Source organism: Mastomys coucha, unplaced genomic scaffold (assembly GCF_008632895.1).
Source record: "Mastomys coucha isolate ucsf_1 unplaced genomic scaffold, UCSF_Mcou_1 pScaffold6, whole genome shotgun sequence".
Lineage (NCBI taxonomy): Eukaryota > Metazoa > Chordata > Mammalia > Rodentia > Muridae > Mastomys > Mastomys coucha.
In genome coordinates this window covers 124605519-124621479 of record NW_022196912.1, presented here as the reverse complement: position 1 = coordinate 124621479, position 15961 = coordinate 124605519, and the positions used below count along the sequence as shown (strand labels likewise).

Genomic DNA, 15961 nt, shown 5'->3' with positions numbered 1-15961 from the left:
GGCGTTACTTTGAGCCAGGCAAGGTAAAATGTACCTGTACCGTCTGCACTAGAAGCTGAAGCGGGGGGATTTTGATTGTGATGGGCCTTGTAGACTATTTTGTGAGTTTTCTTTGAGATATAACCTCACTCCACAGCCCAGGTTTTTCTGGACATAGGGCAGTCTAACTAAGCAGTGTGGTGCATGATGCCTGCTTTTAGATTTTGTATAACCTTCCTCTATTTCCTGGAGTTACAGATTTTTTAATATTTTTAATTATGTATGTGTGTCTGTGTAAGTGTGCGTGCACCTGGCTATCGGTACCCAGAGACCAAAGGAGTGTGTTGGATCCTTTGGAGTTAGAACTTCAGGCAGTCAGTTGTGAGAGTGCCAGTAATCAAACTCAGTCCTTTTCAAGATTAGTATGCACTCCTGAAGATTTCCTTACGTTTTCTGAGACGGGCTTACTGGATAACTCAGCTGACTTCAGAATTACGATACTCCCACCTTAGCCCCCTGAATGCTAAGATTAAGGACACACCATGTCTAGGTTTGTGTATTGTTGATTTGCTCCCCAGCCACCCATTATCACACAACAGTGCTAATGGAAAGATCAATACTGCCAAGGACAGGCAGAAACAGAAACTAAAGATAAACAAATACTGATTCTGCAGCATACTTCCTATCTGAATAGTACGGATGTCATCAGAGATCAATATGGCACTTCAGCTGAGCACAGTGGTGAATCACTCAAGTCTTCTACAATTCTCAAACCACCAAGTTAACAGGAAGGAAGCAGAAAGCCTGGACCCATCTCACCCCAGACTGAGGAGGTCTGAGGATGACTACAGAGTGAAGACTTTGGGAAAGAGAGTGGTTGCTAGTGCCTTTGTAAAGCATTTCAGGCAAGTCAAAAAGTATTGAAGATAATATGATAAATGTCCACATACCCTAAATGCAGATTAAGAATTTAGCAAAACAAAAACAAAAAAAACTGGGCAGAAGCAGGTGGGTTTCTGAGTTTGAGGCCAGCCTGGTCTACAGAGTGAGTTCCAGGACAGCCAGGGCTACACAGAGAAACCCTGTCTTGAAAAACCAAAAAAAAAAAAAAAAAAAGGTTTTAGGCAATGGGAAGCTGTAGGCTTTTGAGAAGTAGCCTGGTCCACAGGACACAATCTTGCCTATTGTCAGTCTGTCAGTCTGATGTCCCCCATTTTCAGGCACACCTGTTCTAGGAAACCCATGTGCTCATCCCTGTGAGCCCTGCTCTGAGATGGAATGCTAACAGGAAGTGCACGGGCTGTGGGAAACTTCATTCAGCACAGCACCAGGATACCCTGCAGCTATGATCCCCAGTTCTCTGCAGCAGCTTCTCAGGTGCTCAGGGTCTTCCAAAGACTGCAGGAATGAGCAGAGAACAGCTGCGGTCCAGTGCTCTTGTCTAATGAGGACAACTAACCTTCCCTTTGTCCCACAATATTGCCATGGAAAGGCTCACAAAGAAATCCCTAGGAGTTATTTTACAGCTGGAACATCCAAAGTGCTGGGCTGCCCTGTGAGCTCTAGGTTTCTGTAGAGAGAAGCAGAGGCAGGAGGATCAAAGCCAACCTCATCTATAGCAAGACCCAGTCTTAGGAGGGAAAAAAGTGAACATAAAACCCAAGTGGATAGCTGGTGAGAAGGCTCCATGGGTATAGGCATTCACTGTGCAAGTCTGGCAACCTGAGCACCGTCCCTGGAATCAGATGAAGGAAGGAAGGAAGCTGGGCATGATAGCACACACATTTAATCCCAGCACTCAGGAGGTAGACAGATCTCTTAAGTTAGAGGCCAACCTGGTCTATGTAGTGAGTTCCAGAACAGTCAGAGCTACAGTGTCTCAAATAACAAAAAACCCCCGCCTGATTGTACAGCCTGTCACTGTAGCTACCGGTGAGGCTAACACAGGAGGATCACAGATCAGAGGCCTGCTTGGGCACTTCACATGAGACTGTCTTAAAAATGAAGCTCAGTGACTGAGACTGCCTGGCAAGGTCAAGGCTCTGGTTCCAATCCCCACACATATCAAGAAAGCAAGTACAAATGACTTTCTTTTTTACTTTTCAATAGAACACTGCTAAAACAGGTAGCTTCGTATGCTTTCTAACTGAGTCCAGAAGTACAGAGAACAAACTTCTGTTGAAGAAACAGCACATCATCAAGAAAGGAGGTGACACAATATGGCAAGCTGGTAAGTGTGGATGGAATGAACGTAACTGCAACAGCCCCCAGACTATATTGCTGTATAAGAGGGTCTACATCTGACACAGAACACATCTGTAACTCTAGCCTCGGGCTGATGCTGATGGATCACAAATTCAAGACCAGTCTGGGCTGTGCCAAACTCTGCTTCCAAAACCAGACAGAAATATGTATGTATCATTATTTTGAAGAGGTCCTTAGAAAAAAGCAATAGAATAGACATTATTCCTTATAAATAAATGGCTCCTTTGTGTCACATTAGAAAAATACACACTGTCTGAAATTGACCTGTGGATAAAATCCATACAAATATAGGTTCAAAGTTTTGCCCATCATGGTGGGACATCCCTGTCAAGCTACCATTCAGTAGATAGAGGCAAGAAGACTGGGAGTTCAAGGCCAGTCTGGGCTACATGGGACCAGGCCTCAAAAAACAACACCCACATACACCTATTCACACACACACACACACACTCTGTGTCTCTCTCTCTCTCATACACACACATTCTCTCTCACACACACACAGTCTCACACACACACATTCTCTCTGTCTCTCTCTCACACACACACACTCTGTCTCTCCTCTCTCTCTCTCTTTCATATACACACACACACACACACACACACACACACACACACACACCTGACTCCTCGTCACTGAGAGCACTCTGCCTCCACAGTGAGAAAGGCTTCCATGGCTTCAAGAGCAACACCTTCTGGCGGGCCAAACCTCAGGATAGAACCCCTTGCATTAGTCACTATGACACTGTCTTCCTCCTGAGATACTATGGTACTTGGATAGGTCAAAATAAACTCGTTGGAAGTCCGAATAAAAATCTGCTCCTGTCCCTGAGACAATACTTCCTGGCATACATTGGAAATATCAAAAGCTAGGGCTTCCCCCACTGCAGCCACAGTCTCTGGCTCTCTCTGGTCATGTGTCTCCATCCTAGAGAGGAGTTGGCTTATGTCTCCAGCTTCATTTCCAACACTGGGACCCCCATTAGTAGACAGTGATCCACCTGGTCCAGGATCAAGTACTGGTTCTGGCACAATCTTGTAAACACAGGCAGCTGGCAAGATATTCACAGGCAAAGTGTTATGGAGTGGAAAGGCTGCAGTCTCTGTAAGAAGGACATGGCTGGGACTGGCCCGCTGGCCACTGAGGTAGGCTTCATTTGTCTCCCTGAGGTCTCCTGCCTCTGCATTTTCAGATTCTCTAAGCAACAGAGACTCAATTCTTCTGCCTGATGATGGCATACCACAGACACTGTTGCTCTTCCGGATGGCCCCAGAATCCTGATATATAGTATGTTCTGGAATATTCTCTTCAGAAAACAAAGACTCCTGGGCTCGGGGCATCCTTCTGGGCTCTGCTACTTGGGAATAAAGAGCTGACCCATTGACATTCTGACACAGAAAACTAGGGTCTGCAGAGCCACTCCTGGCTTCAAAGTCATCAGATGCCATCACCGCAGGCCACTGGCCTACAGGTGGTACATTTCCATCACTAGCAGGAACCATTTCCACACAGCTTCCTTCAGAGCAGAGAGAGTTCCCAATGGCTGCAGGGTCAGAACCTGAATAGTTTAGAAAAAGCACAGTCACATACTCATCACCATGATGGGCTGATCTAAGTGGACTTCCCTGAAAGAAGCAGTAACACAGATTCTCTTTGTACTAAGCTGGGCAGCAGCTTTTTATTGGTTACTGTATGTATTCACAAAGGTAGATTTTGTACTTAAAACATGTTCCAAGAGAGTTTAGCAGGGTAACTTCCCTGAATGAACAGAGGACCCTTTCCTGAGGAGAGCCTAAGGTCACAGCCAAATCCCATCCCAACCTCACCCCTGGGAAACCTGGACGATTATTTAAACCTAACCTTCTCAGATACCCAGCCAAGAGTCCTCGTCTTGAGGCCGTCTCACCCAGCCCCAGAAGGTAGGACTTATGCAGATAATTTGCTGACAGGAGATGGATGTAGGATGGGTCACTTACTTCAAAGTATAAAAGAAGCTCAGAGAGAACAATGAGTAAGCAAGGGGCTGTGCTCCAAACTAATGCTGGAGGGTCCCCTGTTCACACTGAAGATCTGGGGCAGCGCCGCATAGGAGTTCTAAAATGGGCATGCATGGCCCAGGTAAGTCTTTACAAAGGCATATGAATATTGTCAATGCCATATGTTCAAAATAACTAACAGATATGAGTTGGTTACAACCAGAACTAAAGCCAGAATGTCTTCCTTTCATGTGTTACGTCTCTCATGCTCAATGCAGCAAGTCTCAGACAGATAGATGCTGAGCCACAGTCCATGTGTCCTCGGGACCTAACTCTGCTCAACCTCTCAGACAGCCTGGGTGTACTACCCTGAGACACCTATGAAGTGACGTTTAATAAAGGACTCTAGGAGACCACAGAGACTTATAATTCATGGGGCATGAACGTGGAATGAGAGTGTGTTGGAAGGTTGGGATAAACTTAAGACACTGGGGCTAGAAGGGTGGCTCAGTGGTTATAAGCACTGGCTGTTCTTTTAGAGGAACTGGGTTCAATTCCCAGCACCCACATGGCAGCTCACACCTGCCTGTAACCCCAGTTCCAGGAGATATGACACCCACACAGACATACTTGTAGGCAAAATACTAATGTACATAAAATAAGTATAAATCATTTTTTAAAAGAAAACAATAACAAAATCCCAAGAGACCAGAGAGTTATCTCATTGGGCCAAAGGCACCCAAACCCTAAAAGGGATGGTTCTGGGTGTTTGTGCCTGCTAGTAGGATCTCTAAGCATGGGGTGACCCACAAAATATATGACTTACCCTTGCTGGTGGCTGGAGCAGGTGAGGGCCCAGGCTTCTGCTGGCATCCATTGGTAGAGGGAGGGTACTCAGGGACATCTGTGGGCAAAGCCACTGTTCGGGGCTTTTTCACTGTGGCCTATGGAGAAAAAACTCCTTTATCTGAGACCAAAAGAACAGGCAGACCTGCACCTTCCTGGAGAGGCCTGGAGGGGCGAGCTGTGATCTCCACAGACAGTGAGCAGCACTTACCAGCACACACAACTCTCGCTCCCTCTTCTGTCGTCTGCCTTCCTCCAACCTCCCCACCGTCTCCTGGCTAGAGCACTTAGGTGTCTCCTTCCTCCTCAGGAATTCTGTGATTCCTAATGACCTGGCAACCTGAAGGGAAACAGTAGAAATAAGCCTTGCTTGGAGCAGATAAGAGTGTGCCAAGTGCATCAATTCCTACGTGTGTGCCTGAATAGAAATGCAGTGCTTCGTACAGTGAGGTGGGGCTTAACAGGAGAGAGAGGAGAACTCCAGAGTCACACGGGCCAGCTAAGGTAGAACCCATGCTGACTGAAGCCAGCAGGTCGGTGGGGCAGGAGTGGAGCTGAGCCCTCTCCTCGGTGCCATCGCTGCCTCAATTTCAGCTCAACCAAGTGCCCTTCCTGCCTTTTGTTCCTCATCTTTCTTTTTCAACTCTTTCTGGTCTTTTTAGAAAACTATCTTATCCATGCTAACAGCAGTCTCCCTTCTTGTGCTCCCTCATCTGGCTCCCTGAGCTTCAGCCACCTAACAAGGTTTTTGTGAAGCTCAGAGAGTAATGAGAATGCCAGAAAGTAAGAGACCCGGGGGAGGCACAGGGCAGTCAGTGTTGATGAGGGCCTGGTGTGCACACATGGGGCCGGAGCTGAGGTCCACAACAAGCCAAACCACATTAGCCCCAAACTTATGCTTTGAAAAGAGCTCACCATAGCCACAGGCAGCTGGGTGATGCTTCAGAAGCATGTCAGAACCACCACAGCATAACCTCTGGCCTTGTGTAACATACGGAAATCCAGCCGATGGAAAGGCGGGCGGTAGGTGGATGCATTGGCTGCTCTGCCAGAGGCCCTGAGTTCTGTTTGCAACACCCACATGGTGGGCTCACACCCACCTAACTCTAGTCTTAAGGGATCCAACATCCTCTTCTGGGACCAGGTACAAACCTACAGCACAGACATTCATGTAGGCAAGAAACTCAAAACACATAAACTAAATAAATAAAACAAAATCTAATAAAATTTTTAAAAAAGAAAAGAGAATTAACCCTGAACATCAGCACTCGGAGGACTGTGGTATTACGGTGTGAGCCCTGTGTGCAGAGGACAGTGGAGTGAGCCCTGTGTGGAGGGGATGGTGGAGTGAGCCCTGCGTGCAGAGGACGGTGGTGTGAGCCCTGTGTGGAGGGGACGGTGGTGTGAGGCCTGTGTGGAGGGGACGGTGGTGTGAGGCCTGTGTACAATGGACTATGGTGTTTTGGTGTGAGCCCTGAGTGCAGAGGACGGTGGTGCTCACAACTGTCTTTGAGCTATTCCAATTTTCCGTTTCTGGAACAAAGTTTGCCATCCTTCTATTAATGAAACAAATCTTCCGTTGACAGGCCAAGGCTCTGGTGGCTAAAATGAAGGTGTCTCACCAGCACCCCTGCCCCTTGTGCCATCACCTCATCGTTGTGTATCTCCAAGGGCTCCTGAGGGCATGCACCAGCGCTGCTGAGGTAATCCTGACACATTCTCTTCACCATGTCATATAACTCTTCAAACTCCTTGTACACAGCAGGAAAGAAAGGCTTTGCCCTCGGACTTTTCTCAACCTTTGTGACAAGAACGGTGAGCAGTTTAAATCCAAGGCAATGACACAGAAAACAGAAAACAAACTTGAAAGACAGAGAGAGCCAAGGTCTGCAACCCCTAGAACTGGTCAGTGCCCAGTGTTGTCTTAGCTTCCTCGTGGTGCCTATGTATGCCACACTGTGCCCATCTCTGAGAGGCCAGTCAGGGTTGGGGTATCAGAAAATAAGCCTTAAGGTAAAGGCCACAAACCCTGGGACTAGCATGACCACACATGGAGTATAAAGTTGGCAAAAAGGCACCTTCAGCACCCAAGGAGCCTATCCACACCTCCTCAGGGGCATATCCATGCCTCTTAAGGTGTGGATAACACCTCCTGGGGCATATCCGTGCTCCTAAGGCCACCATGGTTTCCCACAGTCCGGCTGCCGCCTACACAATTTGAAGCAGTCAAGGGAGTGACAGTGGCTTACTGAGACACCCACAGAGAGGCTCTAGGTGCTACAGCTCTCGTCATCTCTGTCCTAGTGAAGAAAAAGAATCGATTCTGAATGGCCTGGCGTATTGTAAAGGAAGTAGGAAGACCAGTTTGCAATACGCTCACACTCCCCTCTCTCCAGTCATGCTGGAGACTCACCTTCACCAGAAGCAGCTCATACAGGGTCACCACCTGAGCCAGCTGAGGCAGCACCAATTCCACCAGCTCCTCCCGGCCACACTGCTTGAGCGCCTGCCAAAAGGAGAGTGTTGACCACCTTTAACTAGAGCCAGGCAACAAGTTGGTGCGACTCAGAATATAAAGAAAGGGCAGAAAAGCCGGGTGGTGGTGGTGCACGCCTTTAATCCCAGCACTTGGGAGGCAGAGGAAAGGTGGATTTCTGAGTTCAAGGCCAGCCTGGTCTACAGAGTGAGTTCCAGGACAGCCAGGGCTACACAGAGAAACCCTGTCTTGAAAAAAACAAAACAAAACAAAAAAAAGAAAGGGCAGAAAACCCCTAGAACCCAGCTATCCCTAGTTCCACACTGCTGTACAACAATGGTTAAGTATAGGTTCCAACACAGGAGCCTCGTAGGCGTGTGAGTGCTGGGGGCTCAGATGCAGAGGAGCCGCGGAGCTGCAGACGGCACCCAGGGGTGGCATGTAGGAGGTTGGGAAACAGCCCAGGCTGGGTTGGGAGAAGCCCACAGGCTTGGATTTCCACCCCATGGTGGCATAAGGAGGTTCTGTTCTGTTAGAGGTGAGGTGCTGCTGTATTGCCTCAGTCCTAGGCCCACTTGGGCCTCTTGCCTCAGTCCTGTAGGACCATCAGAATGCAGCACAGTACTGGTTCTGTGGGGGAGGTTTCAGTCCTGTAGGACCATCAGAATGCAGCACAGTACGGGTTCTGCAGGGAGGTTTTAGGCAGGTGGTGGTATCACGAAAGGAGGGTGTGAGTCTGCAGGGGACACGGCAACAAGAGGCAATGCCAGACAAAAAGGCCAAGAGAACGTGAGGACTTGGTAACTCGGGAGGGGCAGCAGCAGGGCAGGGAGGGCCTATTAGGTCCCAAATGGGGAGGTGGGTGGACTGGGGGGCAAGGCAGGCAGAAGGAAGAGACAGCCAGGGGTCGTAGCTCAGCCTCTAATCTCAGCACCTAGACGATGTGAGAAAAAAAAAAGACTGGCAGGGCTGTCCTGAGCTGCAGAGCGAATGATGTCTCAAAAACTAAATAAAAACAAGAAAGAGGAAGGGAGGGGAGAAGTAGGAAAGAAGACAAGGAACTGGGCTTCTAACCTGTGTACCTAGACAGGAGCCCAGCTTGTGCCCTCCTCACAACCTGGAAGACAGAGGTACTCCACAGCACTCAGCAAAGAGTAGTCTTTTGTTTTTTAAAGGGAAGTGATTTGGGGGATTGTTTTGTTGGAGACAGAATCTTCCTATTTGCCCTGACTGACTTTGAACACCCAGAGATTGACCTGCCTTTGCCTCCCAAGTACTGAGATTAAAGGAGTTTGCTACCATACCCAGCCACTGGTGAGTTTTCTGAGAGATGTGAGGCTCCAGAGAGAGGTCTAATCAAGAAGCACAATATGGCAATCTGCAGAAGAAGCAAGGCAGGGGAGAACCTAAAGAAGCCTTGGAAACGCCGTAGGAGCGAGAAGAGGGGAAGCCATGTGGCCTAGACTTAAAAAACAATCAGAGGGCCGGGTGGTGGTAGCCCACCTTTAATCCCAGCACTTGGGAAGCAGAGGCAGGCGGATTTCTGAGTTCGAGGCCAGCCTGGTCTACAGAGTGAGTTCCAGGACAGCCAGGACTACACAGAGAAACCCTGTCTCAAAAAAACAAAACAAAACAAAAAACAAAAAAAACAGAGGGGGACCAGAGAAGCTCAAGAAAAGCCTTCTCGGCAGGATCGCCCAGCTCTGCAAACCTTGTGCATGGGTTCCATCCCCAGAACCCATTGCAGAAGGAAGGAGAAAGCCAAGGCTACAACACTCATCTCCACATACCTACCATGATGTGAGTACAGGTGCAGGGCCATGTGCACGCGCAAATGTGCACGCACACTAAACAAGTACATTTTCCTTCAACTTTCAAGAGCTCATAGGGGCCGTGCAGTGGTGGCGCACGCCTTTAATCCCAGCACTTGGGAAGCAGAGGCAGGTGGATTTCTGAGTTTGAGGCCAGCCTGGTCTACAGAGTGAGTTCCAGGACAGCCAAGGCTACACAGAGAAACCCTGTCTCGAAAAACCAAAAAAAAAAAAAAAATTGGTGAAGTATAGGAAGGTCGATTTATAAGGAGTTACCTTGCCATGACTTAACTCTGCACAAGCTTTTGATCCATCTCCTTATTGTTAGCTCAATGAGAACATCCACCCAGCCGTTTTGTCAGCCAACAGGTTTGGTTATCACTCCTCACCTACGTCCTGCCAGAGTGGCAGCTGTGTCTAGCTCGTGCATGCTGCCCCTCAGTAAGCAGAGCTGGGCCTGACATGTTACTGGCATACAGTTCTCTGTGTCTCAGGTCCATTAATTCCCAGTTCATGTTTAAATAAACGTCATCATCTTCTGGAGAATTCTCATCTAAGGGAGTCAAAGTGATCCTGCTCACAGCAGCCACTCAACTGTAGGACAGTGAGGTGTTGGCAAGAAGAGAGACTCACTGCAGCCATTGTGCATAGCCTGGGACAGCCTCCCAACTCTGACACCACAGAACATGGATTCAAGCTCTGGTCCTGCCTCCTGCCCAAAGCCGCCCTAAGTTCTGGTTGCTCATCTGTTCAGGCAGAGGGCCCCTATGATGATACTGAGGAGGCTGGCACAGGCTGACAGGGCACGGATGGAGGCTGAGCACCTTTTGCAAATGGTGCTGATTCTAATGCAACCTCTCACTCTCAAGGGTCCCAACAGTGAGCCATCCATGGCTACCATGACAAAGGGGAAGGGAGCAAAGCCAACCTCCCAAGTTTAAAGCTGCTGGGGCAACTTGAAACGCCACAGTGTGCTTGAGACATGTTTTAGGAAAACCCCTTTCTAGGAACCCAAACATTAACCACTAGGTCATCTCTCCAGCAGCATGGCCAGGAACTCTCTACCCTCCGCTCAGGCTCCAGAGAGCAGGAGTTTCTGGTGTGCACCACTACACCATGCTGGGATGTTGCTGTTAGTTCAGAAACTGCACAGTGCCTGGAATGGAGGCCCAGGCCTGACATATCAGCCCTTAGGACATTGGAGCAAGTCCACTGTGAGATCAAGGCTACACATGCAACCCTGCCTCAAAACAAACAAGAAAAAGGAAGAATGAAGGGAGGAAATAGATGCTGCACCAGACAAGCACGCTGAGCACACTGAGTCAGACCGAGTTACCTCCCGGAGCTGGGCTGCCCTGGACACTCTCAGCCCTGCAGGCACAGCAGCGTCGCTGGCTGGCTGGACTGCTCTGTTCTCCTGGAGGCTGGCTGTGCTGAATTCTGCCTGGCTTTCCCAATTTCCATTTTTAGGTTCTAGGTATTTCTCTGGTCTCAGAAGAGCTGAGGGACTTCTATTTTGTGGTTCAGGTGCCAGTGTTTCTTCAACTTCGACAGGCTGACCGTTCTAGATAGGGTTGCACACCCAACAATAAAACAAAGTGAAAACTTGAAAACTCACACATTATATGCCATCATGAACATCTGAAGCAGAGAGATGTTTACTGTCAGCTAAGTCAAATGCAAGGAGCTTTCTGCACTATTTTCTTTAGCTAACCGGCATACACTGTGAACTCTTCCGCCCAGGACTCTTATGAGCATCAGATGATTATTCAGGAAGTCTGGGATGACAGACGTTAACCCTGGGAACCCCTCTGATGTTAATCATCAACTTAGAACTTAGCCCCAGGGCTGGGGTGGGGCTCAGCTATAGAGCTTGTGTTTAGTGTCAGTTAGATCTCCAACACCCAATATGCTCAACTTCATTTCTAATTTATAAGTTATGCACAACTGTGAATGTTCTGTTATTCTATTTCAAGCTTATCTGTGTGGGATATGTGTGAGTACAGACGTCTGCAGAGACCCTGAAGCAGGACTTACAAGCAGTTGTTAGCCACCTCACAAAGGTCCTGGAACCAAACTCAGGTCCTCTGCAAAAGCAATATGTGCTCCCCTTTTTAAGATTTATTTATTATTATACATTAAGTACACTGTGGCTGACTTCAGACGCACCACAAGAGGGCATCAGATCTCATTACAGGTGGTTGTGAGCCACCATGTGGTTGCTAGGATTTGAACTCAGGACCTTCAGAAGAACAGTAGGTGCTCTTACCCACTGAGCCATCTCACCAGCCTACACTATGTGCCCTTAACCAGGGAGTCATCTCTCCAGCCTCACACCCTTCCATGGGTCTGACTAATTACAGAATGTTCTCAGTATAAGAGAAACTTGTACCTCAACGCCTCCTATCTCTTTACCCTCCTAACTTCCTGTACTCGGCCCCAGGTACACAGGCCTAATCAAGCTCCGTGGCTTCCGGAGGCTTGCTGGAGAAACCCTGAGTGACAATAGCCACTTCCTCACTGCCAACGCAGTGAAAACACCTCCAGGATGGCTGTAGTCAGGGAGCTGACCTAAGGACAGTACGGGCTGTGATAGCTAGCACCAATACTATGTGCCTCTTAAGTCTTCTTTGTTTGTCATGTCTTTGTTCTGAGATGGGTACAAAAGTATTGCCCAGGCTAGTTTCTATTCCTGGCCTCAACTGACCCTCCTCCTTCCGCCTCCTGAGCAACTAGAACTCCTGGCACCTACACCCAGCTGTCCTAACTCTTGAGATTCTCCCTCCAAATTCTCACTGCCACAGTTTTAGCAGGAACACTGGGTGTGTCTGCCAGCTGAAGTGCCACATGATCCCTTAGTAAGGAACTGGAGACCAGAGCTGAGGGTGTCCCTGCCCACCCTAGCAGGACAAAGGGACAATTAATGGAGCTACAGCTATTCCCAAGGTAAGGCACCTGGACCGAAGGCCTAAGAGCTGTCAGCTGTTTCCACTACTCAAGAGGTAGGTGGCCAGTACTAGGGAGCCTGCTTGTCTCATTTGTCTAAGACAGTCTGGGTGTCTTTCTACTGTGGAAATGCCCCAGGCTGACAACACCCACAGGCTGCAGGGTGAAAGGAGAATGCCTAAATATTCTCAGTTGAAACAGACCCCATGACAGAAGACTAAAAGGAAAACAACACACGTCACAAAAGTGAAGTTCTCTGTGCGTGGGCAATGGCAGAGAAAGAGGAGGGCAGAGAGGTGGTTCCCAGCTTCAGGTTCCAAACTATCTTCAAGGAAGAACAGCCATTTTCTAGAGAACTGGTAGGACAAAGGAGAGATGCTAGTAAACACCCCAGGAGGTATCAAGAAAAGAATCCATGAAGCTAGAGGGATGCCTCAAGAGTCAAGAGTGCTGTCTGCTCTTCCAGAGGCCAGGTTCTACTCCCAGCTCCCACATGGTGGCTCACAACCATCTGTAACTCCAGTTAGTTCTAGGGATCCAATGCCTTCTTCTGGTCTTGAAAGGCAAAACACATGCACACAGTACACAGAAATACATGCAAGCAAAACACCCAACATAACATATCATTATCTAACACGAGAAAGGAAGGAAGGAAGCCAATAGGTGGAGACACTGCAACAAGATAAGCCAGGGACTTGCTCAGGAGACCAAGCACAGGAAGGTGGGTTCCGTTTAGAACTGAATGATTTTTAAACTCCCTAAGTAACACTCTAGGCTTCCTTTCCTTTTCCTAAAGCTCTCCTCTCCCCACAGTGTGGGTGTCCTTGAGGCCACCTCATCTTAGGCAGCATGGCTCTGCTCCCTCACTCTCAGTGCCCTTACTCTCAGCGCCCTCACAGGAAGCTCCCTCACAGGAAGTTCCCTCACTCTCAGCTCCCTCATAGGAAGCTGTAGCTGTCAGTCTCTCTGCCTTGGGCTTTTCCTTTAACTCTAGCAGGCTGTCCTCAAGTCCTGTTTGAATCAATTCTTAAATTCTTTTATTAATGAAACTAAGAATCTTAAGAGTGGACTCCAATTTCCCAGATATCATATGATGGCTCTGCTGGGACTCCACAAGATTTCCACAAACACTTATTTCTTACCTTTTAAGTTTTTAATTGGCAGAGAATATGAACCCATTACTACATTCCTAGACAGTATCAATAGGACTTGTCTGAAAAAATAAAACCAAGCCAGGCCTAGTGGTGTTTGCCTTTAATCCCAGCACCCCAAAGGCAGACTCAGACAGACATATCTCTGTGGGCTCCAGGTCAGCCTGATAAACAGAGCATACATGGTTAAGAGCATACATGGCCACAAGACCTGGGTTTGGTTCCCAAGACCCATATCAGGTGGCACATGAACACATACACACACCCACATAAAATCTTTTTTTAAAAAACTAAGGCTTAAGGCTTGGACCGGGTGGTGGTGGTGCACGCCTTTGATCCCAGCACTTGGGAGGCAAAGGCAGGCGGATTTCTGAGTTCGAGGCCAGCCTGGTCTACAGAGTGAGTTCCAGGACAGCCAGGGCTACACAGAGAAACCCTGTCTCAAAAAAACCAAAAAAACAAACAAACAAGCAAACAAAAAAAACTAAGGCTAGAGTTTTCATGAAGTTCTATGAAAGGTTCAGAACTAGAGTCCTGCTCTCCATACAGTGCATGCTCTGAATCAAAAGACTCTGGCCTGAGACCCAAGCTCTGCACCTGGGCTTCACCAGTCACCCTCCAAGTCTCACTGTAGTACTTCAGGAAGGAATGATCGCTAGGAGAATGCACAGGACTGTAATCATCACACTGGTGAGACAGAGGCAGGCATATTTCTGGGAGTTTGAAGGCAGCCTAGTCTACAGAGTAAGTTCAAGGGCTATGTACAACCAGGGCTATGTAGAGAGACTGTCTCAAACAAACAAACGAACAAACAAAATACAAAATAATAAATAAGTATATGAATAAGGGAGAGAAAAAGCATAGGGCTAGGGAACGGCCCAGGGGTAGGGCACTTGCCTAGAAGCCCAAGTCCCTGAGAGCCGTCCTTGTCACTAAGAGTAACTGGAGAAGGAGGAGGGAGAAAGAGGTGTACAAGGAATATGAGACTGATACTCTTGGCACAGGGAGTGCCTGATGCTGGAATACAATAAAGGGTAGCATACTGTTGACACCAGTGCTAAAGGCAAAATAACATTTTTAGTCCTATCACAAGGCTGGCCCATGGTCCTACCTCCAGGCCTCAATATAGATGTCCTGGGCCCAGGTGTTACGTCACCAACTTCACACCACCTTAGAAGGCCCTGATCTACTGCAGGTAAAGGAGGGAGCACAGCAGGCAGGCGCTTCTCCCAAATCTGACTTCTCCTATACTCCTCTGCCACATGAGTACCAGTCAAGGACACCCAACAGTCAGAGACCAGCTCTAGACAACCATGGCCATATTCCACCAAATGTGCTTACCAAGGGCAGGCAAAAGATACACACCTCCCACCCATCCAGCATCAGTGGGTCTGGGGCTCTATATGACACTGTAAGATGTAACCGAAGGAGGATGGGGAAGGGAGCAGAGATAAGGGTCCAGTCACGAAACAGAAGCGTTACCTGTAGTGTAGGCCAAGCTGACTCTGCCTCTTCCACACAAAGAGTAGCTGGTGTGGACGGTTTCGGACTAGCCAGGCCTCTGGTCTTCGAGTCCGTGCAGCCCAGGGTCAGGCTCCCATTAGCTTTCTCCGACAGCAACATCTCAGGCTGCAGCTGACCATGGCCTGGGTTGAGTTTACAGTGCCTTGCCAGCCCCCCTTTTCCTATATATGACTTTTCACACGTCTGACACTTAAAGGCCTTGGGTCTCACGGCACAGACTTCAACGTTAAAGAAAGCCGGCTTCTCCCTCGGCTCTTCCTCCTCCTCCACACTCAGCTCTGAATAGTCATCGGAATCTGACAGATGCCCTTCTGCTAAGTCCTCAGTTTTGATGAATTTGTAGTCTCTGGCTTTATACCTAGGAGGCCGGGACACCCGTCCAGATCGAGTTCTCACCCTTAAAGATTTCTTCGACTTCTCAGGATGTGCTGTATGCAAGCTGGAAATCAACAGACTAGATGGCACGGCTGCACCTGCACGTGGACCCGAGGCTGCCACAGGGCCCAGAGTGATGCCATGTCCATCTGCAGTCTCGTGGGCCTTGACTCTCTTCAAAGGGACTGGATAAAGCTTGGGCAGCATCTTCTGTACAAACACCCGAGGAGCAGGAGGCTGAGGGGAGCCTCTAAGGAATCGCAGCTGTGACTCGGTCCTCCCCAGGGCCTGCTCCCTGAGCAGCTGAGGGCTGGAGACACACAAACCTACGCTGGACCTTCTCCCAGGGAGTTGACTTTGTCTTAGTGTTTTAGGTTGGATGGTGGCCAGAGGGGGCATTGTTCTTTCCTTGATTTTTGTGTCACCAGATACTTTGATACAAATAGCTTCAAGTTCCTTAAACACAAAAAGAAACGGAAAGAAGCATTATACTTCAAAAACATCTGTGCTGCCCTCCAGCATTCTTAACTGAGCCATCTCTCCAGCCTTCTTGACATCTACCCTTCTACATGATTCACAGACATATAAGCATGCAACAAAACACCCAAACCATA

At 48.5% G+C, this 15961-nt stretch overlaps 1 protein-coding gene and 1 long non-coding RNA gene across 4 annotated transcripts in view; one reads left to right on the top strand and one right to left on the bottom strand.

The window, feature by feature from the left end:
• The first annotated feature begins 1058 nt into the window (after positions 1-1058).
• On the top strand, positions 1059-10966 carry LOC116079824. Of its 2 annotated transcripts, none has more exons than XR_004114163.1 (3): positions 1059-2209; positions 6651-6767; positions 10397-10966. It is a non-coding gene; the product is annotated as an uncharacterized LOC116079824 (long non-coding RNA). The 2 variants fall into 2 exon arrangements; XR_004114162.1 differs by having other exon boundaries at positions 10394-10966.
• The window catches only part of Znf839 (zinc finger protein 839), an 18126-nt gene continuing 4964 nt past the window's right edge, over positions 2800-15961 (bottom strand). The window contains exons 2-8 of one of the 2 annotated variants that reach the window (XM_031355894.1): positions 14931-15803; positions 10688-10915; positions 7478-7570; positions 6714-6863; positions 5276-5404; positions 5045-5162; positions 2800-3800 (exon numbers count right to left, since the gene is read on the bottom strand). In XM_031355894.1, coding sequence (XP_031211754.1) covers positions 2875-3800; positions 5045-5162; positions 5276-5404; positions 6714-6863; positions 7478-7570; positions 10688-10915; positions 14931-15803 — 2517 coding nt within the window. In that variant the 3' untranslated portion in view covers positions 2800-2874. The remainder of the gene's footprint in view (positions 3801-5044; positions 5163-5275; positions 5405-6713; positions 6864-7477; positions 7571-10687; positions 10916-14930; positions 15804-15961) is intronic. The other variant, XM_031355895.1, reaches the window with a different exon arrangement.